At 42.9% G+C, this 24489-nt stretch overlaps 1 protein-coding gene across 1 annotated transcript in view; it reads left to right on the forward strand.

The window, feature by feature from the left end:
* The window catches only part of eno4 (enolase 4), a 36980-nt gene extending 17801 nt beyond the window's left edge, over positions 1 to 19179 (forward strand). The window contains exons 4-13 of the mRNA XM_046353815.1: positions 4038 to 4174; positions 4661 to 4830; positions 5275 to 5406; positions 5657 to 5725; positions 10255 to 10419; positions 10508 to 10633; positions 10742 to 10937; positions 15813 to 15874; positions 18015 to 18132; positions 18706 to 19179. Of these exons, the coding sequence (XP_046209771.1) occupies positions 4038 to 4174; positions 4661 to 4830; positions 5275 to 5406; positions 5657 to 5725; positions 10255 to 10419; positions 10508 to 10633; positions 10742 to 10937; positions 15813 to 15874; positions 18015 to 18132; positions 18706 to 18770 (1240 nt within the window). The 3' untranslated portion in view covers positions 18771 to 19179. The remainder of the gene's footprint in view (positions 1 to 4037; positions 4175 to 4660; positions 4831 to 5274; positions 5407 to 5656; positions 5726 to 10254; positions 10420 to 10507; positions 10634 to 10741; positions 10938 to 15812; positions 15875 to 18014; positions 18133 to 18705) is intronic.
* The last annotated feature ends 5310 nt before the right edge of the window (positions 19180 to 24489 follow it).

The raw sequence follows: 24489 nt of genomic DNA on the forward strand, positions 1-24489 counted from the left end.
CTGGTCTGTAATTGTTGACATCGGAGGGATCGAGTGTAGGTTTTTTCAGAAGGGGTGCAACTCTCGCTCTCTTGAAGACGGAAGGGACGTAGCCAGCGGTCAGGGCTGAGTTGATGAGCGAGGTGAGGTAAGGGAGAAGGTCTCCGGAAATGGTCTGGAGAAGAGGGGAGGGGATAGGGTCAAGCGGGCAGGTTGTTGGGCGGCCGGCCGTCACAAGACGCGAGATTTCATCTGGAGAGAGAGGGGAGAAAGAGGTCAGAGCACAGGGTAGGGCAGTGTGAGCAGAACCAGCGGTGTCGTTTGACTTAGCAAACGAGGATCGGATGTCGTCGACCTTCTTTTCAAAATGGTTGACGAAGTCGTCTGCAGAGAGGGAGGAGGGGGGGAAGGGGAGGAGGATTCAGGAGGGAGGAGAAGGTGGCAAAGAGCTTCCTAGGGTTAGAGGCAGATGCTTGGAATTTAGCGTGGTAGAAAGTGGCTTTAGCAGCAGAGACAGAGGAGGAAAATGTAGAGAGGAGGGAGTGAAAGGATGCCAGGTCCGCAGGGAGGCGAGTTTTCCTCCATTTCCGCTCGGCTGCCCGGAGCCCTGTTCTGTGAGCTCGCAATGAGTCATCGAGCCACAGAGCGGGAAGGGAGGACCGAGCCGGCCTGGAGGATAGGGGACATAGAGAGTCAAAGGATGCAGAGAGGGTGGAGAGGAGGGTTGAGGAGGCAGAATCAGGAGATAGGTTGGAGAAGGTTTGAGCGGAGGGAAGAGATGATAGGATGGAAGAGGAGAGAGTAGCGGGGGAGAGAGAACGAAGGTTGGGACGGCGCGATACCATCCGAGTAGGGGCAGTGTGGGAGGTGTTGGATGAGAGCGAGAGGGAAAAGGATACAAGGTAGTGGTCGGAGACTTGGAGGGGAGTTGCAATGAGGTTAGTGGAAGAACAGCATCTAGTAAAGATGAGGTCGAGCGTATTGCCTGCCTTGTGAGTAGGGGGGGAAGGTGAGAGGGTGAGGTCAAAAGAGGAGAGGAGTGGAAAGAAGGAGGCAGAGAGGAATGAGTCAAAGGTAGACGTGGGGAGGTTAAAGTCGCCCAGAACTGTGAGAGGTGAGCCGTCCTCAGGAAAGGAGCTTATCAAGGCATCAAGCTCATTGATGAACTCTCCGAGGGAACCTGGAGGGCGATAAATGATAAGGATGTTAAGCTTGAAAGGGCTGGTAACTGTGACAGCATGGAATTCAAAGGAGGCGATAGACAGATGGGTAAGGGGAGAAAGAGAGAATGACCACTTGGGAGAGATGAGGATCCCGGTGCCACCACCCCGCTGACCAGAAGCTCTCGGGGTGTGCGAGAACACGTGGGCGGACGAAGAGAGAGCAGTAGGAGTAGCAGTGTTGTCTGTGGTGATCCATGTTTCCGTTAGTGCCAAGAAGTCGAGGGACTGGAGGGAGGCATAGGCTGAGATGAACTCTGCCTTGTTGACCGCAGATCGGCAGTTCCAGAGGCTACCGGAGACCTGGAACTCCACGTGGGTCGTGCGCGCTGGGACCACCAGATTAGGGTGGCCGCGGCCACGCGGTGTGGAGCGTTTGTATGGTCTGTGCAGAGAGGAGAGAACAGGGATAAACAGACACATAGTTGACAGGCTACAGAAGAGGCTACGCTAATGCAAAGGAGATTGGAATGACAAGTGGACTACACGTCTCGAATGTTCAGAAAGTTAAGCTACGTAGCAAGAATCTTATTGACTAAAATGATTAAAAATGATACAGTACTGCTGAAGTAGGCTAGCTGGCAGTGGGTGCGTTGTTGACACTACACTAATCAAGTCGTTCCGTTGAGTGTAATAGTTTCTACAGTGCTGCTATTCGGGGGCTAGCTGGTTAGCTAGTAGTGTTGTTTACGTTACGTTGCGTTAAAAGAACGACAATAGCTGGCTAGCTAACCTAGAAAATCGCTCTAGACTACACAATTATCTTTGATACAAAGACGGCTATGTAGCTAGCTATGTAGCTAGCTACGATCAAACAAATCAAACCGTTGTACTGTAATGAAATGAAAATGTGATACTACCTGTGAATGCGACCGGGTTGTTGAGTTCTATTCAGTAGACGTTGGCTAGCGTTGGCTAGCTGTTGGCTAGCTAGCAGAGTCTCCTACGTTAAGGACGACAAATAGCTGGCTAGCTAACCTCGGTAAATTAAGATAATCACTCTAAGACTACACACTCTAAACCTAAACAACACAATTATCTTGGATACGAAGATACGAAGACAGCAAAGACAGCTATGTAGCTAGCTAACACTACACTAATCAAGTCGTTCAGTTGAGTGTAATAGTTTTCCAGTGCGGCTAATCAGTGGGCGTTAGCTAGCTGGCTAGTGAAGACTACGTTAGGACGGCGAAATACGATAATTACGCAATTATCTTTGATACAAAGACGGCTATGTAGCTAGCTGAGAAGAAATTGCTAAGATTAGACAAATCAAACCGTTGTGCTATAATGAAATATAATGAAATGTAATGAAAAGTTATACTACCTGCGGGAGCGAGGTGGGATGCGACCACTCGCTCCAAACCGGAAGCACAAATTACCGTGTACCGTGTACAGATCATCAAAAAGTTCAACAGCTGCACCTACAATAGCATCCTGACCGGTTGCATCACCGCCTGGTATGGTAACTGCTCAGCAACTGACCGTAAGGCACTACAGAGGGCAGTGTGTATGGCCCAGTACATCACTGGGGCCAAGTTTCCTGCCATCCAGGACCTATATACTAGGCGGTGTCAGAGGAAAGCCCCCAAAATTGTCAAATATTCCAGTCACCCAAGTCAAAGACTGTTTTCTCTGCTACCCCACGGCAAGCGGTGTCGGAGCACCAAGTCTAGGTCCAAGAGGCTCCTTAACAGCTTCTTCCTCCAAGCCATAAGAGTGCTGAACAATTAATCAAATGGCTACCGGACTATTTACATTGTTTTTTACACTGATGCTACTTGCTGTTTATTATCTATGCATAGTCACTTCACCCCTACCTACATGTACACGGTAAGGTCTACACATGTTGTATTCGGCGCATGTGACTAAAAAAGTTTGAATTTGATTTGATTTTTTTGTCTACACCTATTCAGAGTCGTTCACACCCTCTTAATCTTCTTTGGGACTGGGGGGCAGTATTGAGTAGCTTGGATGAATAAGGTTCCCAGAGTAAACTGCCTGCTACTCAGGCCCAAACGCTAGAATATGCATATAATTAGTATATTTGGATAGAAAACACTCAGAAGTTTCTAAAACTGTTTGAATGATGTCTGTGAGTATAACAGAACTCATATGGCACGCAAAAACCAGAGAAAAAATCCAACCAGGAAGTGGGAAATCTGAGGTTTGTAGTTTTTCAAGTCATTGCCTATCCAATATACAGTGTCTATAGGGTCATATTGCACTTCATAAGGTTCCCACTAGATGTCAACAGTCTTTAGAATCTTGTTTCAGGCTTCTACTGTGAAGGGGGAGAAAATAAGAGCTGTTTCAACCAGGTGTCTGGCAGAATAGGCTATTTTTCGTAATGAACACTATTAGAAAAATGTTCACGATAGGTGGTACTTTTCAGTTGTTCTTCCCAGCTTTACATGACAGCCTCCAAAAATATTAGCCTACACGTTTAAAATTTATAAAATGAAAATAAGACCCTGTGCTTTGTTTTTTCATAGCCAATCAAGCAAGCTTGTTTACTCTGTACCTAATTCAGAAATAATTTAAGAAATGTATGATTGCTTTGTAATAGCAGAGACAGAACATAGTTTGCTGTGCTCTCTCAAATACAATGCTAACTCTGGTAACTCGGTAACTCTGGTGTCACACAAGGAGTGTGTTCCATTCTCCATCAGTACCTATTTGGTCAATATCTGACATTTCTCCTATTATACAATGGCTCATCCAAGGGTAAAATAAACCCTTGCCCTGATCAACCCCATAGTGTCATGCATGCTGCTTTTGATAACTCTATGCTGCTCCTGTGGATGAAGGCCAAGTGGTATTTGTTTTGTGTGGCAGTGATTTCTTCATGGCCCGCTACCTGGAGGACCAGGACATTCGGAACAGAGAGAAGGAGAACCCGCCACCTAGTGTGCCTGTGCCTGAGCCATCCCCTCCCACAGCACCCCCCAAAGACAAGAAGGGTGGAGACAAAGGTAACAAACCTCTCCCCCGGGCCAGCCTGTCAGATAATCTGACATCACACATCATATTACCACTGGATGCTTTTCTTTCAAAACATTAGCTTGTTCTCAATCAAATACAGCAGCGGGACCCTGTGTATGTTTTAAGTATGCATAAAGAAACAGACTGGTGCTCAGAGGTTATGTGCAGGTTCAATGTTACACTGAAGTTTCCACCTGGGAGACACATTGAGAGGTGTTATTTTAAGAGCTCTGCCAGTATTAGGTTCCGGCTCCATAGAGAAGTCTCAGTTGAAGCGCTGATCCAATGGTCCAATGCAATGCTCTCTTTCTTATTTCCCTAGTGGTCCCCCTGTGGTAAACCGTCTCCTCCCCTCTCTCTAGTGTTGTAAGAGAGTCCCTGTGGGAGGCCTGGCCTCTCAGTCAGTCACTGGGGAAAATTCTTCTTCCTCTCAAGTTGTGTAACAACATTGAGGCAGATGATTTCTGGTTTTCCAGGTAAAAAAGGCAACAGCACAGAGAAGCCCATTCCACCTCCAGAGCCCTCAGAGCTGGTCCTGCCTGGCAGCATGGCTATTGGTTCAGTCTCCTTGGCTGTGGCCAAGACTGGGGCTCTACTGCAATGCCTCCCCCTGTACAAGTACATCAGAGCTCTGAGAAACCAACAAGTCAGTGAGCCCCCCCCTTCAACACACATACCTGCACACACACAAACACACCATGCAATGTGATATAGGTCATTGATCAGGAATGATAGGCCTAAGGGCAATACCAGATACTATACAGTATATGTGGGTGTAGGGAGGCTATTTCATCTAGTTGTCATACAAAACACGTGGCCATAATATTGACCATCTTCTCTTGACTTGGGCATATAATGTCCAAAATCTGCTACTGTAACTAAAGTGTTCAATAATACCTCACCAAGTCTTTTATGTTCCAGAAGGCATTTCTGGCAACAAAAAAAACAACATTTCATTTAAAAAATATAAAAAAACGTTAAAATGCCTCTCCTGTGAAGTAGTGGCGTGCGACATACACCTCGCTTCTTGAAACGGGTCACATTTGTAAAACACCAAATGCTTTACTTTGCTTTTTCTTTATTTTAACAGCCGTGTCCAAAAGAGATGCACATCCCTGTGCCCTTGGTAACTTTGTTGAGCTGTGGCAAGATGTCCCCAGGAAAACTCAATTTACTGGAGGAAGTCATTGTCATCCCTAAAGCTGGACAAAGACTGAAACAAGTATTGACACTCACAACCACAACATATTTTCAGCCTTTATTCTCCAATTTCAAATTACACATTTTGCTCTACCAACTATGCCGCACACGACCATACAGGACTTACTGAATACTAGTCTTGAGAGTGTCGAGGTTAAGTCAACCAATGTTCCTGATTGTTTTTCAACATAGCACATTTTCTCTGCCAAGCTTTGGTATTACGTAGTTTAACGACACATGTATCGAAGACAACCTGTGAACTCCCCCAACAGATCATTACAATGGTACTTGAGCTTCAAAAGGAGATGATGAAAATAATGAACGCTGCTTCAAAAACAGGGGTAAGGAACATTGCGGCAGATATTTGTATGTTGGCTCTACTGTACAGTATAGGGCTCTATTTGTGTCTTATGACTCACAGTTGAGTCAGGGTCTACAGTACATGTTGTCTTTCTTACTCTACCTTCTAGAAAAGACAGCAAATACATTTTGGTGGACATAAACTCAGCAAAAAAAGAAACATCCCTTTTTCAGGACCCTGTCTTTCAAAGATAATTAGTAAAAATCCAAATAACTTCACAGATCTTCATTGTAAAGGGTTTAAACACGGTTTCCCATGAACCATAAACAATTAATGAACATGCACCTGTGGAATGGTCGTTAAGACACTAACAGCTTACAGACGAAAGGCAATTAAGGTCAATTAATGTCAAGGACACTATAAGGAGGCCTTTCTACTGACTCTGAAAAACACCAAAAGAAAGATGCCCAGAGTCCCTGCTCATCTGCGGGAACATGCCTTAGGCATGCTGCAAGGAGGCATGAGGACTGCAGATGTGGCCAGGGCAATAAATTGCAATGTCCGTACTGTGAGACGCCTAAGACAGCGCTACAGGGAGACAGGAAAGACAGCTGATCATCCTCGCAGTGGCAGACCACATGTGACAACACCTGCGCAGGGTCGGTACATCCGAACATCACACCTGCGTGACAGGTTCAGGATGGCAACGTCCACTGCCCGGGTTACACCAGGAACACACAATTCCTCCATCAGTGCTCAGACTGTCCGCGATAGGCTGAGAGAGGCTGGACTGAGGGCTTGTAGGCCTGTTGTAAGGCAGGTCCTCACCAGACATAACCGGCAACGACGTTGCCTATGGCCACAAACCCACCATTGCTGGACCAGACAGGACTGGCAAAAAATGCTCTCCACTGACGAGTCGCGGTTTTGTCTCACCAGGGGTGATGGTCGGATTCACGTTTATCGTCGAAGTATTGAGCGTTACACCGGGGCCTGTACTCTGGAGCAGGATCGATTTGGAGGTGGAGGGTCCGTCATGGTCTGGGGCGGTGTGTCACAGCATAATTGGACTGAGATTATTGTCATTGCAGGCAATCTCAACACTGTGCTTTACAGGGAAGACATCCTCCTCCCTCATGTGTTACCCTTCCTGCAGGCTCATCCTGACATGACCCTCCAGCATGACAATGCCACCAGCCATACTGCTCGTTCTGGACTTGATTTCCTGCAAGGCAGGAATGTCAATGTTCTGCCATGGCCAGTGAAGAGCCCAGATCTCAATCCCATTGAGCACGCCTGGGACCTGTTGGATCGAAGGGTGAGGGCTAGGGCCATCCCCCCCAGAAATGTCGGGGAACTTGCAGGTACCTTGGTGGAAGAGTGGGGTAACATCTCACAGCAAGAACTGGCAAATCTGGTGCAGTCCATGAGGAGGAGATGCACTGCGGTACTTATTGCAGCGGGTGCCACACCAGATACTGACTGTTACTTTTGATTTTGACCCCCCCCCCTTTGTTCAGGGACACATTATTCAATTTGGTCACGTCTGTGAAACTTGTTCAGTTTATGTCTCAGTTGTTGAATCTTGTTATGTTCATACAAATATTTACACATGTTAAGTTAACAAACAAAGTTAATAAACGCAGTTGACAGTGACAGGACGTTTATTTTTTTGCTGAATTTAGATATGTTATCTGAATGTTACTTTTTCCAACTTTTGTTGTGTTACAGCCTGAATTGAAAATGGATTAAATTGAGATTTTATGTCACTGGCCTACACACAATACCCCATAATATCAAAGTGGAATTATGATTTTAACCTTTTTTACTAATTAATTAAAAATGAAGACCTGACATGTCTTAGCAAGACTACTGTAAATAAGTTCAGGAGTAAAACTGCTAAACAAGTCACATAAGTTGCATGGACTCAGTCTATGTGCAATAATAGTTTTTACATTTTTGAATGACTTCTTCATCTCTGTACCCCACACATACAATTATCTGTGTGGTCCATCAGTCGAACAGTGAATTTCAAACACAGATTCAACCACAAAGACCAGGGAGGCTTTACAATGCATCACAAAGCAGGGCACCTATTGGTATATACACTGCTCAAAAAGATAAAGGGAACACTAAAATAATACATCCTATATCTGAATTAATGAAAGATTCTTATTAACTACTTTTTTCTTTACATAGTTGAATGTGCTGACAACAAAATCACACAAAAATGATCAATGGAAATCGAATTTATCAACCCATGGAGGTCTGGATTTGGAGTCACACTCAAAATTAAAGTGGAAAACCACACTACAGGCTGATCCAACTTTGATGTAATGTCCTTAAAACAAGTCCAAATGAGGCTCAGTAGTGTGTGTGGCCTCCACGTGCCTGTATGACCTCCCTACAACGCCTGGGCATGCTCCTGATGAGGTTGCGGATGGTCTCCTGAGGGATCTCCTCCTGGACCTGGACTAAAGCATCCGCTAACTCCTGGACAGTCTGTGGTGCAACGTGGCGTTGGTGGATGGAGAGAGACATGATGTCCCAGATGTGCTCAATTGGATTCAGGTCTGGGGAACGGGCGGGCCAGTCCATAGCATCAATGCCTTCCTCTTGCAGGAACTGCTGACACACTCCAGCCACATGAGGTCTAGCATTGTCTTGCATTAGGAGGAACCCAGGGCCAACCGCACCAGCATATGGTCTCACAAGGGGTCTGAGGATCCCTTGTGAGCAGTCAGGCTACGTCTGGTGAGCACATGGAGGGCTGTGCGGCCCCCCAAAGAAATGCCACCCCGCACCATGACTGACCCACCGCCAAACCGGTCATGCTGGAGGATGTTGCAGGCAGCAGAATGTTCTCCACCGCGTCTCCAGACTGTCACGTCTGTCACATGTGCTCAGTGTGAACCTGCTTTCATCTGTGAAGAGCACAGGGCGCCAGTGGTGAATTTGCCAATCTTGGTGTTCTCTGGCAAATGCCAAATGTCCTGCACGGTGTTGGGCTGTAAGCACAACCCTCACCTGTGGCCCTCATACCACCCTCATGGAGTCTGACCGTTTGAGCAGACACATGCACAATTTCGGCCTGCTGGAGGTCATTTTGCAGGGCTCTGGCAGTGCTCCTCCTTGCACAAAGGTGGAGGTAGCGGTCCTGCTGCTGGGTTGTTGCCCTCCTACGGCCTCCTCCACGTCTCCTGATGTACTGGCCTGTCTCCTGGTAGCGCCTCTATGCATGTGCAATCCTGGATGAGCTGCACTACCTGAGCCAGTTGTGTGGGTTGTAGACTCCGTCTCATGCTACCACTAGAGTGAAAGCACCGCCAGCATTCAAAAGTGACCAAAACATCAGCCAGGAAGCATAGGAACTGAGAAGTGGTCTGTGGTCCCCACCTGCAGAACCACTCCTTTATTGGGGGTGTCTTGCTAAATGCCTATAATTTCCACCTGTTGTCTATTCCATTTGCACAACAGCATGTGAAATGTATTGTCAATCAGTGTTGCTTCCTAAGTGAACAGTTTGATTTCACAGAAGTGTGATTGACTTGGAGTTACATTGTGTTGTATAAGTGTTCCCTTTATTTTTTTGACCAGTTTATATATATATCTTTTTTAAGCAGACATTGAATATCCCTTTGAGCATAGTGAAGTTATTAATTACACTTTGGATAGTGTGCACCCAGTCACTACAAAGGTACAGATAGGAGAAAACTGAGGATGGATCAACAACATGTAGTTACTCCAAAATACTAACCTAATTGACAGAGGGAAAGAAGAACGCATGTACAGAATACACATATTCCAAAACATGCATCCTGTTTGCAACAAGGCACTAAAGTAATACTGCAAAAATGTGGCAAAGCAATTCACTTTTTGTCCTGAATACAAAATGTTATGTTTGGGGCAAATCCAATACAACACACTACTGAGTACCACTCCATATGTTCAAGCATAGTGGTGGCTGCATCATGTTATGCTTGTAATTGTTAAGGACTGGGAGTTTTTCAGGATGAAAAAAAAGGAATGGAGCTAAGCACAGGCAAAATCCTAGAGGAAAACCTGGTTGTCTGCTATCTACCAGACATGGGAGATTAATTCTCCTTTCAACAGGACAATAACATAAAACACAAGGCCAAATCTACACTGGAGTTGCTTACCAAGAAGGCAAAAGATAAATTAAGTGTTTTCTTTTTCTTTTTTTCTTTTTAAAAATGTTAGATTTTTTATTCCACTTTGACATTACAGACTGTTTTGTGTAAATCCTTGATTTTTTTTTACAATTAAATCCACTTGAATCCCACTTTGTAACTCAACAAAATGTGGAAAAAGTCCAGGGGTGTGAATACTTTCTGAAGGCACTGTATACCTTACATGAAAGCGGACATTTTTCAAGGCTTGAATCAATTCAATGCCGTCTGTTTATGGTTAAGCACTAGTTGCACTATCAAACTGCAAATAGATGATCCAGCACTTCTCTCCACATACGTGTATATAGGTATATTATTAACAATGACACTATGTGTTCCTTTCCAGGTGGCTGACTAAACATTCCTTCTCTCTTTCCAGCCTGTACTGCCAACTGTGTCTGACTCTGGAGCCTTAGTTGTTGGGTATGAGCGTCCTGAGCAGCCTCTCGATCTAATTACTGAAGCATCTAACAATCTTGGATTGGCACTTGGAAAGGGGATCCATTTAGCAGTAAATTGTGCTGCTCACAACCTAATGGACTATGTATGTAAACAGAATGTTAAAACATGCAGTGTGCCCTTGCACAATGAGTACAATTCTATGTATTCATTCTGTCTTTGCTCCTCTACAGCCAAAAGGAAAGTATGAAGTTATTACAGGAACACCCAAGTCTCCTGATGAACTAGTGGACATGTATGAGGCTTTGATTAGTAAATACCCTGCAGTCGTAGCTCTGATCGATCCTCTGCGAAAAGAGGTAAGACGGGAACACAGCTCTGAACACAATACCGCAGTAAACGAAAGACATGCGTTGGTGAGTGCAAATGTGCTTGTAGAAGCTCATGGTATGTGACCCCTGTGTAAGGATGTGGAGCAGTGGGAGAGACTGAGCAGTGTGGTTGGAGCCTCGTGTAGCCTGCTCTCTGACATCTCCTCCAAGCCCCAGTGTCACAGCTCGCGGGAAGACGCCCCATCTCTTCCAGGGGTCAGAGGGTATATCCTCAATCAGAGCAATGAGACCACAGTCACCGACCTGATCCACGTCACCACAAAGAACAAAGGTAATGGAGCCACTGATGGAGTCAGTTTTACATAGATCTATTGTTTACTAATACATGACTCATTGTCCTATTGTAAGTCAAATGTATAGTATGCATAGTTTTATGGAGGGAATGTCAAATCCATGCTAGTGGAATTAGCCTACATATTGGCCAGATTGACCTAAATTAATTGACGTCATAACATCAAAACTGAATAGACATAGTGTATACGACAGAGATGGAGCTAAGGATTTGTACCAAAGGATGGGGTGAGTTCACTCACACGCTGACATACATGGTTGCTCTGATGGATGCTGTTGGATGAAGATTTTTTTGTTTTGTTACCAAAGCCCCTTATACCACCTACCACTGCCACCTGTATGCTCTAGTCGGCTGGCCCTCGCTACATATTCGTCGCCAGACCCACTGGCTCCAGGTCATCTGTAAGTCTATGCTAGGTAAAGCTCCGCCTTACCTCAGCTCACTGGTCACGATAACAACACCCACCCGTAGCACGCGCTCCAGCAGCCATATCTCACTGGTCATCCCCAAAGCCAACACCCCCTTTGGCCGCCTTTCTTTCCAGTTCTCTGCTGCCAGTGACTGGAACGAATTGCAAAAATCGCTGAAGCTGGAGACTTACATTTCCCTCACTAACTTTAAACATCAGCTATCTGAGCAGTTAACCGATCACTGCAGCTGTACATAGTCCATCTGTAAATAGCCCACCCAATCTACCTACCTCATCCCCATATTGTTTTTATTTACTTTTCTGCTCTTTTGCACACCAGTATCACTACTTGCACATCATCATCTGCTCATCTATCACTTAAGTGTTAATCTGCTAAATTGTAATTACTTCGCTACTATGGCCTATTTATTTCCTTACCTCCTCACGCCATTTGCACACACTATATATAGACTCTTTTTTACTATTGTGTTATTGACTGTATGCTTATTTATTCCGTGTTGTTGTTTGTGTCGTACTGCTTTGCTTTATCTTGGCCAGGCCGCAGTTGTAAATGGGAACTTGTTCTCAACTAGCTTACCTGGTTAAATAAAGGTGAAATAAAAAATAAAAAATGTATTATATCTGTCACATGGACTTATGTTAGCTTTTTCAAAAGCAGCGATGACGTTCATAGTAGTCAAACCTACAGAATAAACCAACAGACCACTTCAACTACAATAACATTCTCAGTAACAGTTACATACTGTGCATCATATATACAAAAGTATGTGGACAACCCTTCAAATGAGTGAATTTGGCTATTTCAGCCACACCTATGACTGACAGGTGTATAGAATTGAGCACACAGTCATGCAATCTCCATACACGAACATTGGCTGTAGAATGGCCTTACTGAAGAGCTCCGTGACTTAAAGGGGCGCCATCATAGGATGCCACAAACAACAAGTCAGTCTGTCAAATGTCTGCCCTGCTAGAGCTGCTGTTATTGTGAAGTGGAAATGTTTAGGAGCAACAAGTGGTAGGCCACACAAGCTCACATAACAGGACCGCCGAGTACTGAAGAGCCTAGCAGGTAAAAATCGTCTGTCCTCGGTTGTAACACTCCAAACTGCCTCTGGAAGCCACGTCAGCACAAGAACTGTTTGTCGGGAGCTTATTGAAATGGGTTTCCATGGCCGAGCAGCCGCACACAAGCCTATGAATGGAAACGAACACTATTATTCCAATGAGCTCCGCCCCAACAAAATTGGGTCGGTGCAGATCAGATCCAAATCTGAACTAATCATAGACGTCTACGCTGTTTCACAAGTTTGAACATCACAGTACAGTGCCTGACAGTTTAGGAGAGTGGAGTACAATGCAGTACGGCACGGTATAGGACAGTAGAGTTTTATTCAGTAAAGTACAGTATGGTTTGGCACGGTATAGGACAGTAGAGTTCTATTCAGTATAGTACAGTACGGCATGGTACGGTATAGGACAGTAGAGTTTTATTCAGTGAAGTACAGTATGGTATGGTAGAGTATAGGACAGTAGAGTTGTATTCAGTATAGTACAGTACGGCATGGTACGGTATAGGACAGTAGAGTTTTACTCAGTGTAGTACAGTTTAGTTCAGCAGAGTATACATTAGAGTATAGTAGGGTACAATAGTACACTATATTTGACTTTTATTTTATTTACTGTACTCTAATGTGTTCTGGTGTATTGTATTGTACTGTACTGTACTTTTCTTTCATCTTCAATGAAACGTACTTCAGCCAGTGTGCAAAGCTGTCATCAAGGCAAAGGGTGGCTACTTTGACGAATCTCAAATATAATATATATTTAGACTTCTATAACACTTTTTTGCTTACTACATGATTCCATATGTGTTATTTCATAGTTTTGATGTCTTCATTATTATTCTACATGTAATAGACAGTAATAGACGATCCTGTTCAATAGTATATTATATATACAGTGGGGAGAACAAGTATTTGATACACTACCAATTTTGCAGGTTTTCCTACTTACAAAGCATGTAGAGGTTTGTCATTTTTATCATGGGTACACTTCAACTCTGAGAGACGGAATCTAAAACAAAAATCCAGAAAATCACATTGTATGATTTTTAAGTAATTCATTTGCATTTTATTGCATGACATAAGTATTTGATACATCAGAAAAACAGAACTTAATGTTTGGTACAGAAACATTTGTTTGCAATTACAGAGATCATATGTTTCCTGTAGTTCTTGACCAGGTTTGCACACACCGCAGCAGGGATTTTGGCAGGAGGTTGTTGGAGGTTGTTGGCCAAGATCTCGCGATACATGGTCCCATCCATCCTCCCCTCAATACGGTGCAGTCGTCCTGTCCCCTTTGCAGAAAAGCATCCCCAAAGAATGATGCTTCCACCTCCATGCTTCACGGTTGGGATGGTGTTCTTGGAGTTGTACTCATCCTTCTTCTTCCTCCAAACACGGCGAGTGGAGTTTAAACCAAAAAGCTCTATTTTTGTCTCATCAGACCACATGACCTTCTCCCATTATTCCTCTGGATCATCCAGATGGTCATTGGCAAACTTCAGACGGACCTGGACATGCGCTGGCTTGAGCAGGGGGACCTTGCCTGCCCTGCAGGATTTTAATCCATGACGGCGTAGTGTGTTACTAATGGTTTTCTTTGAGACTGTGGTCCCAGCTCTCTTCAGGTCATTGACCAGGTCCTGCCGTGTAGTTCTGGGTTGATCCATCACCTTCCTCATGATCATTGATGCCCCACAAGGTGAGATCTTGCATGGAGCCCCAGACCGAGGGTGATTGACCGTCATCTTGAACTTCTTCCATTTTCTAATAATTGCGCCAACAGTTGTTGCCTTCTAACCAAGCTGTTTGCCTATTGTCCTGTAGCCCATCCCAGCCTTGTGCAGGTCTACAATTTTGTCCCTGATGTCCTTACACAGCCCCCTGGTCATGGTCATTGTGGAGAGGTTGGAGTCTGTTTGATTGAGTGTGTGGACAGGTGTCTTTTATACAGGTAACGAGTTCAAACAGGTGCAGTTAATACAGGTAATGAGTGGAGAACAGGAGGGCTTCTTAAAGAAAAACTAACAGGTGATCAAATACTTATGTCATGCAATAAAATTCTAATTAATTACTTATAAATCATACAATGGGATTTTCTGGATTTTTATTTTAGATTCTGTCTCTGTCACTGTTGAAGTGTACCTATGATTTAAAAAATTACAGACCTCTACGTGAATTGTAAGTAGGAAAACCTGCAAAATCGGCAGTGTATCAAATACTTGTTCTCCCCACTGTATATATATATATTTATATATATATTTATATATATTTATATATATATATATATTGAACAGGATTGTCTATTACTGATGGATAGAGAAATGCTGCAAGAGTGCTCGCACGTGCACTGCTTTAAAGCAACGATATTCGAGTGATAGGCTGTTTAAAAAAAATGTATCTTTAAAATTAAACAAATAATGTGACCCCCAAAAGCCAGATGGAGATGTGTAAATTAGAGGCGCATTCGGTCCTTATATTACTGTAGCATAGGCTATGCTGCAGAAAATGTAGGCCCACCTGTCACAAGAAAAAAAGCTCCCATGATGAGATGATAGGTTGACATGCATTGTCAACTGCCGTCCATACTGAGATGGGCTGTCTGTTCCCACCCAGAGCATTGATGATTGATCATGCTGAGAGCAGAGAGAAAGCCTTAGAGAATCCAGATTGAGACAATGCATATAATTTTACAGTTCCATTTTTACGTCATGCTGTTCATATAAATAATTTATTATAATTTACCGGTTTCTCTAAGTGATTTTACCCAGGAAAAGGGGGTGGTTTGGGCGGTAATTCTTGGTAAATCTCCGTAACCGGTTTCCCGCCTTTCAACCCTAGTCTGGATAGGTTTTTTAAGTATCAGCTAACCACATCATATCTTATAGCAATCTGGTGCCAACGGTACAGTCGAATGACGTGGCATGCAACCATTGGTTGATGCATGCAATGTCTGAGCAGAGGAACGCAACCTTTATATCCAGTACGGTAGGGCCGAGGGGCTTGTTTGGGATTCATCGCGCTAGTTTCCACTTAGAGGGGTTGAGGCTTCGTTTGTCTCGTTAGTATATTTTCTAGCATGTCTCCCCTCAGGATTTAACCGAGCATCTGACACAATTTCGCAAGATACTAGTTCTGGGTTTCGGAGATGACCTTTGTTCTTACGATCTCACTCAAATGAATGTTTATATGAAACTAAGGTTTGTTAGTTTGTTCATGATTATTTTGGGGAATGCAGTGTATTTCAAGAGGGAACGAACCCCTGTAATGACAGACAGTGTAAAGAGTTGATTAATTAACCTGGTCATGTACAGTAAATGACTTGAGTGCGTGTGTGTGTCACCTTTTGTATGTCAGGTGCAGTGATAATTGGAACGACGTGCGGTGAACCCTGCAGTGATGACGCCCTCTCAGATGTGGTGAGGTTTAGTCATCTACTCGATATGTTTACATGTCTATCTCTCTCTGTGTCTTTATCTATCAATCTGTTTGACGGAAAGTCTGACACGGGTCGTTCCACCAATTAGGTGCCTTTTTAACTTTTTACACTCGTGGGAATTGGCATATATGGATAGGGCTCAATTGAAATGTTTCTGACAGAAGAAATATGATAATATGCATAGGCATGGTAGCATTTGAAAGGGAACAGTTTAAACCAACGTTGAGGACACAACATTTCACCTGGGACACAAATTTACACTGTTCATTTTATGTGCATTTGACATTTACTGTACTTTTCACCGGATTAGCTAATAACAAAATCTGAAAATACTCTGGATACATTCAGTAACATGATACGAATATTCCTGGAAAATGTGGGGGGGGATGCGACATAAGACCCAAAAAGTTACACGGGTTTGAGTGAGAGGACTAACTGGTGTCTCCAAGTGGCCACACACACCTCTCCAAACTGTGCACAGTTCCTAAATAATTTCAATGCACTTTTATGACTTAAAGAAGAGTCTTCAACTATAAGGTGCTTTTGGGCTCTTCTAGCTGTGCTGTTGAGGAACTAGAGGAAGCACACTTGTAGTTGTTTTGTTTGGAACACAACCCCGCCATCACACAATTACTGTTGTTGTTTACGTAATCCAAAAACGGACCATTATAAATCGCAATCTGGGTCAGGTAGGCATCATTTGAAAGCTTGTTCTATTGCCTACATGACTTGCTAAGTTATAAAATAGGATCATACGGGGCAATTAATAAAACTGATTGTTATTTTGGTGCGTTTAGAAAGGAGTCATGAGTGCATTCAGGTTATGACACTATGTCATCTTGTAACTGTACATGAAACATAGTGATCATAAATGTTGACACTGTATATGACCTGATTTTTATGATATGGAAATGTGAAGTGCGCATTTGGGTGTTTGGCTTGCTTGTATAACTTCAAAGGGATGTTTATTATAATCCTCAACGTCTCATCTTTCAAAATACATAGAGTCCTTTTAATTGACAGCAGTTCCCTGATTCAGACGACAATTTTTTTTTGCGAAAATTGACCAATTAGTCGGAGGGATTGGGGCAACATCTTGTCGCGTGCTGTGCCCAAGTTCAGAACGTCTGTCAGTCAAAACCCAAGAATACTGTGAATGAAGCGTAGAGCCTGAGCTCTGACGTCATGTATAGCATGTTACTGTACAGCCACTGTGTTCCAATTTAGGAGCTTACCAGTTCCCAAATCTTCCATTTTCAACCTGTACGAGTGTGAAGGGCTACATAGTGGAACTTGATGATTTATTTTATTTTACTAATTTTTTTACTTTCTGTCATAAAAAGCACATGTTCAACTTCTTGAAAAACACATTTTTCCATCACAAGAGGTTAAATAAAAAAATAACTATAGTAAGTGCCTAATAAGTATAACAGGGTTGACCATAACAGGATTGACATCTTTATCTTAAATCAGCCATAAATCCCCTTGTAACATGGGGAATGGAAGCTTGTTGTGTGCAACCGGGAGGAACTTTTTAATCCAAGTTTCACAAAAAAAACATTTTTGAAACATTTTTATCCCATCTAAATAACTAGGGCTTTAGAATGATGGTGAAACTTGGAGAAGTGTTTGGGTTATTTGGGTTAAAATCTTCATAGAAGTCACAGAGATATGTCAAAATGCAGAATATGGGCTCTTTAGTAAGTCTAATTATATAAAAAATCTGATTTATTGAATATTCAATGTGGTCTATATTAAAGGGCATTTCATTTTATATAACAGGATGTTTTTATTAAATATTTGCACACAATTTCTTCTTAAAATATCCAAGGGACGCAAAAGGCACTCATTTCGTGGAACGACCCACAATCAATTGCAGTAACTCAGCAATTATGAATGTATTCTGTTCTGCACGAGTTTGACAATACACGTGTGTGTATTTACAAGGCCCAATAACCTCTGTTGAAGAGATATCATAAACAGTTTGCCTGTCATTGTGTACTCACACTACAACAAAGCTAACTGACGGCGCCTTGTCCTTCCCTTGCTGATGAGCAGTTGCATGTTGGAGCTCTATGCCTGTAAACTGTTGTCATTGTGCGTTTCGCTCTCTCCCTCAGGTCGTAGGCCTGGGAGTTGGGTATGTCAAACTGGGAGGTCTGAATCGTGGAGAGCGGCTGACTAAATACAACCGTCTGATTTCTATAGAGGAAGAATTGGCCCAGCAGGGAATACTGGGTATGGCTTTTTCTTCTCTTGTCTTTTCAGCCGGTAGAAAGAGGAGGCTAGACAAAGCTGTGGGGAGGAGAGGCAGTAATGGGTTGGCTGGTGAGAACACATCTCTAACTGCCCGTGAAAGGAAACTGTGTGTCAGGAATCATGAAGGGGGGGGGGGGGGGGAGGAGCTGGCAAAAAAAAAATCTACCTTGGTTCTGTTAATTGGCTACATAATTATGACCCCCCCCTCCCTCCCCCCCAAGGGACAGGGACATTGGACAATTATTGCTGAAAAGCGAGTTCATCTTTGTATAAAATAAAGAATTAACTTAGGCACCAATTGCATATACAGGGCTCTTGTATACTGTTTGGTTCTGGCTCTGTGGAATATATATTTTTAGTACTGTCAAAGCAGTAGAAAACATCACAGACCTAGAATAGAAGGGCCTGGAGCAAGGAGGGGCATGTTCAATGTACACAGACCTCTACAGAACTTGTTCAATAGGCTGTCATACAGGGGCTAGTTTCTCTTTGGCCTTTTTCAAGTCTTTGTTGTCCATTCAACTTATTCCACTTTTTTTCCCCTGTCTGCAGATTCAAGAAAACAACACACATCCCCTCTCTTTGTTGGAGAAACGGAGGAGCAGTCATCTACATAATATTCTCGGGGACAAGGATTGAACAAAAACCATGATGTTTTTATTCCAAATTACATTTTCTATTTATGTTCACATCAATATAATGTAAATACAGGACTTAAAATGAATAGCTCATACAATCTATTTAAATGATACACCATTACATTTTTGAATGGATTTTCCAGCCTTCATTTAGTGCAAATAGGTTTCACTCTAACCAAATGAAGTCTTGGTCTGTATTTTACCCTAGCAACAAAACTGAATTGATCAAAATACTTTTGTATTGCAAACTCTGAAATAAACTGAAAATGATATTTAAACATATTTTCAAATTCCAAAGAATATATATATATGTTTACTCTAATTCAATGTAAGGCACTGTGCTGTGGTCATCATTATATCGAATAAACCTGTCCATATAATAACCATACTTTTTGGTGTGGTTTATGAATATTTTCCCATTATTAATATAATGCAGTGTGGACAACAGACGGGCTTTGTATTCTGAGGTCTTCTTTCCTTCAGCAGAGAGCGGACTGTAGCATTGACAGATGCAGGTCTGTTGTATGAAGATACATAGATAGAAAGGCATATACAAACACAAATATAAACACAAAAAGTGTTTGTCCCATGTTTCATGAACTGAAATAAAAGATCCCAGACATTTTCCACATGCACAAAAACCTTATTTATCTCAGATTTTGTGCACACATTTTTTTACATCCCTGTTAGTAAGCATTTCTCATTTGCAGAGATAATCCATCCACCTGACAGGTGTGGCATATCAGAAGCTGACTAAACAGCATGATCATTACACAGGTGGACATTGTGGTGGGGACAATAAAAGGCCACTCTAAAATGTGCAGTTTGGTCACGTAATGCTATTCCACAGATGTCTCAAGTTTTGGGGCAGAGTGCAATTGGCATGCTGACTGCAAGAATGTCCACTAGAGCTGTTGCCAATTAATTTAATGTTAATTTCTCTACCATTAGCCATCTCCAACGTCAATTTAGATAATTCGGCAGTATGGGGTGGGGTTATGGTACGGACAGGCATAATCTACGGACAACGAACACAATTGCATTTTATCGATGCCAATTTGAATGCACATTTTTTAAAAGGTTTATGTGACCAACAGATGCATATCTGTATTCCCAAGTCATGTGAAATCCATAGATTAGGGCCTAATGAATTTATTTAAATTGACTGATTTCCTCATATGAACTGTAACTCTGTAACTTTGAAATTGTTGCATGTTGTGTTTATAGTTTTTGCTCAGTATAGATGAGACACTGAGCAAGACCAAGGATTTCAACACTTAACAGCCCAGTGCAGTCCACAAAAAGGTTTTTCTGTGTTTTATATCATATTGTACAACAGCTGATGAAATTAATACTGTAAACGTGTGATCAATGTTAATTCCTGATAGTTTCTGATTGAAAATACAATCTCCACAGGACTTTCCAATCAGCAGGTTTGGATAGGTGGGATTTTTCCGCTTTCCATGGTGACAACACCATACGGTAAATTGGTTAATAGACCCATAAAGAGTTCCAAACAGCTCATTTTCAGTTTCCCCCTCCCCACTCAGTCCACTCCCAGACAGTCCTAGCTAAATTCTTGCTTGAGAAATAGTTTTTTTTTCTTCTAAAAAGATACTTTTGCACATTTGAATGGAAATCTATTACAATAAGGTTACCTAATTGTTACCGAGGAATTATTTCATATTGAGATTTAAATGAGCTGCATTGGGCATTTAAGCGTAAAGCAGGTGGACCCCGAGTAGAAATCCTGAAAGTAGGAGTACTGGAATAGTTTGATGCTGACAGAAAAATATTTTACATTAGTTGTAATCACTTTTACTCAATGTCTTCATGCAACATGTTAGTGCTGATATAGGCTGTAATAGAGGAAACATATTTTTAAGCAAGGTTGAGAGGATGCTGACTACCAAGAAAAGCCAACACACTGAGAAAGGGCCCCTTCATAATTTGTCATATTCTCATCTGACACCACAATACAATTTCTAGAGGAAATGAAGTCCTTTTTAAAGACAAAACTACCGGTCTAAACAGTTGTGGCATCCCCTGCGCCAGTGTAACAGACGGGGCAGTTGTTCCAGTGGGAAGTAGAGTTCAAAGCTGCTTTGGGCACCAATAGACAGGGAGGACCAGCACACAACTGTGTTGGAGCACTTATGGCCTGCATCAATGAGCCTGTCAAAGGAGTTTTCCTTCATTCATGCCTCTTTTCAACTCGAAAGACAACATTGATTTAGCGACATGATCCATTAATTACTGTATTTCACCTATCAACTTACTTGATTTATGATTTAGGATATGTTTTCTCCATAATTCAATTAATCATTTTATTTATCTTAGAACGATAGGCCTATGTAAGCTATCTGTAGCTGCACATGGCACAAAGCACAATTACTCCTATTATCAAGCATACCTGTGTAATTACAACAGTTTAGCATGAGTACAATTGCATTTAAATTGAAATATCAACTTACAAAAAAAGATTAAGTATCATAATAGACTGGATTTCACTTGGTCTCAAAGTGCTTAGCTCAGCATTGCTTCATCTACTTTGGTATGTATGTAGTAGAAATTGTTGCTAAACATTTGGGAATATTCTGTGTGTTCATACAGCCATCTACTGAACCTCCAAACAAACCAAAGAAGCAGGGAAAGAAAGAGATAGGGAGCACACAGGATATTTACAGACATCCTCTAATCAATGAGTGTGGTTAGCCAGACAAAGCAGTCCTGTACATTGGCCCTGAGCAGCCATGGCTCCCTACCAGGCAATTACTCTGTTTGGAAAATAAATGAAATGACTGACAAAATAGGCTAAATTAAGTGTTTCCTAAACACACTAAAAAGGGGATTCCTAAATGCCAATCCCTCTGGGGGGGGGGGGGGGGGGTAAAACAACAAAACGTTGCATTGTAATGGCTGATGGCAACAGAAATTGAGAGCGGTAAAAGATGGCTCTCAACAAAATAGCAAAAAGGGACACAGCATGGCTCCGGTTAATTACATGGCCGGCCTAATCGGTAGTATATTTACTGCTTGTCAATCAATGTCAGACTGCAGGTCACTGAAAAGGAAGCAGGGAAAGGTATTGACCAGGTCATCGACTCGGTTTCAACACTGAACTGCTGAGCTGTCCACGGGCTGAAAACAACAGCTCCAAGGGGAGCAAGTATCAGCTGGCCATAGTCGGTGATACTGTCGGTGACTTCTACAATTAACAACAAAAAAATTTAAAAACGCAACATGCAACAATTTCAAAGATTTTACTGAGTTATAGTTCATATAAGGAAATCAGTCATTTTAAATCAATTGATTAGGACCTAATCTATGGATTTCATATGACTGGTGTGGCAGACCAGGGGGTTTAATCTAGATGTTTACACAGATCAGGCACAGACACAAGTGTGATACCTCAGTTTCAAGGGTGTGTATTTAAAACGATAAAGAAAAAGAAAAGAAACCGGTCTCCTCAAGGAGACCACTTCTGGGTTAACGCCTTCTGGGCTCTGGGGAATGCCGTCTCCCCTGGGGTAGAACACCTAGCCCCTCGGTTCTAGCAGACTGTGAGGACGTATATCTGGTAGCAACCTCTCGCTACCTCCAACCCTCCCGTGTGCTGCACTCCTGGCACCTTTATGGGCCCCGTATGGCTGGTGAGCATTCAGCCCCTTGATTACTCACCAGTCTCAATCAGCCTCAATTAGTCCTGGCCGGAGGAGCATGGTCTGTGACCAGGGTGAGTGGGTGCCCAACAGGTAATACTTAAGAGTATCTAGCGCCCACTTCACCGCTAGACACTCTCTTTCGTACATAATGGGATGTTCCTCCCCATCGTATACCTGGGACAGGATGGCCCCTAGTCCCGTGTCGCAGGCATCCGTCTGCACCAGCATCAGTACCTGGAAATGGTGTGTCCCGAGAATTGGATGGGAGCACAAGGCTTCCTTCAGGTGCCTGAACACAGCTTCGGCCTCATCCGACCACTTCACTGTTTTCGGAAGGACTTGCCATTTCTTGGTTCGGGGAACGGGCCAGTCACAAACCACCTGGACCTTCCTCTCCTGGGGCTTGCCGTACCCTAGGTACTCCACATCCTCGAACCCCAGCTTGCATTTCTTGGCATTCGCTGTCAACCCGGCTTGCCTGAGTGTGTCCAGTTCCACCTGGAGGCACTTAAAAAACTAGCACCTTGTCACCCACATGGAACTCTCGGGGCTGGGTACCACAATTGTAGACCTTGGCTTGGGCTCGCTGGGCCTTCTCCATATGTTCTCTTACTACTAGCCATATGGCTGTTATCCGCTCCCTCGTCGTCTCTGTGTTCCACCACGCTGCATAAAGGGGTCGGCTGGGCTTCCCACACCTCCTTAGTGGCTACTTTGGAGAATCTCCAAAATAAAATATATTTTATTATGTTTAACACTTTTTTGTTACTTCATGATTCCATATGTGTTATTTCACAGTGTTGATGTCTTCACTATTATTCTACAATGTAGAAAATTGTACAAATAAAGAAAAACCCTATATATAAATTAATCAAGTGGTTGTACACATATTCTATAGGCATTTTGACAGTTGACACACTTGGAAACAAGGACATATTTTACATTTTTTAATCAGGATCACAGTGCAAAGATTGTTTGAATCTCAGCCTGTGGCACCATTTTCTGCTATAATATCTATTATTACTAAAGAATTATATTTTTCTCTCTCTCTCTTTCTATCCTTCTCTTTCCATCCCTTTACTCTCTCTTTGTCTCGCTTTCTGTCTATCCAGCACGTAGAGCTGCTTACTCAAGCAAGGTCTGCTGCTCAATGACACTCATCTCATTGGGCGTTATCTGAGTTAAGTCTTAGTTAACCTCATCTTCCTTCAACATGACAAAAAAATGGAGGGCCATAAGAAAACATGTCAGTTTGCACAATTCCGAGTCCTTGGTCCATGCAAAGTCCCCCTTTCCACGGCTCCCTCTGTCTGCTAGGCCATTGTTGAGGGGAAGTCTGCAGTTAAATAAAATTACAAAGTGACTTCGTCTTCCAACAATGTTGTAGCCTCGTCTGTGTTTAGGGGCAGTCAGCTGAGGAATGAATGTGCAGAGCCAATCGGTCTTAAGATGAAGTCTGAGCCCCTTGAGGACCCCGCAACATAAATCTAACACAGGACACTTTATCCTCATATAGGCTTTTGGGGGTAAGTTGCATGCATGTAAACAATATAGCAGAAAGAAAAGTCACTTACATTGAATTTCCTACACAATCCTAGGAGATGTCACCTTTCTTTCAGCTGTGCTCCAAGTGGAACTTGTGCCTTAGCGACAAATGAGGCCCAAATCCTCAATTAATGCCCCACACAATGGTTACGGGACGTCACCCTAGCTCTCAAATTTCCCCCTCACTTCAAAAATAGTCCAACAAATGTGTACAGTTGAGGGAAAACAAAAAAGCCACATTCTCATGGTCAACTAAGCATGATGGTCATTGTGGCGTTCTGAGGGCAGGTTGATCCCAATCCAATTGGTCCGTAAGAAACACCTAGCATAACAGCTTAACCTCTAGCTGATGTGCCAAACATCAAATCAAATCAAATCAAATTTTATTTGTCACATACACATGGTTAGCAGTTGTTATTGTGAGTGTAGCAAAATGCTTATGCTTCTAGATCTGACAGTGCAGTAGTATCTAACAGGTAATATCTAAC

This window comes from Oncorhynchus gorbuscha, linkage group LG06 (assembly GCF_021184085.1).
Source record: "Oncorhynchus gorbuscha isolate QuinsamMale2020 ecotype Even-year linkage group LG06, OgorEven_v1.0, whole genome shotgun sequence".
NCBI classification, from domain to species: Eukaryota; Metazoa; Chordata; class Actinopteri; order Salmoniformes; family Salmonidae; genus Oncorhynchus; species Oncorhynchus gorbuscha.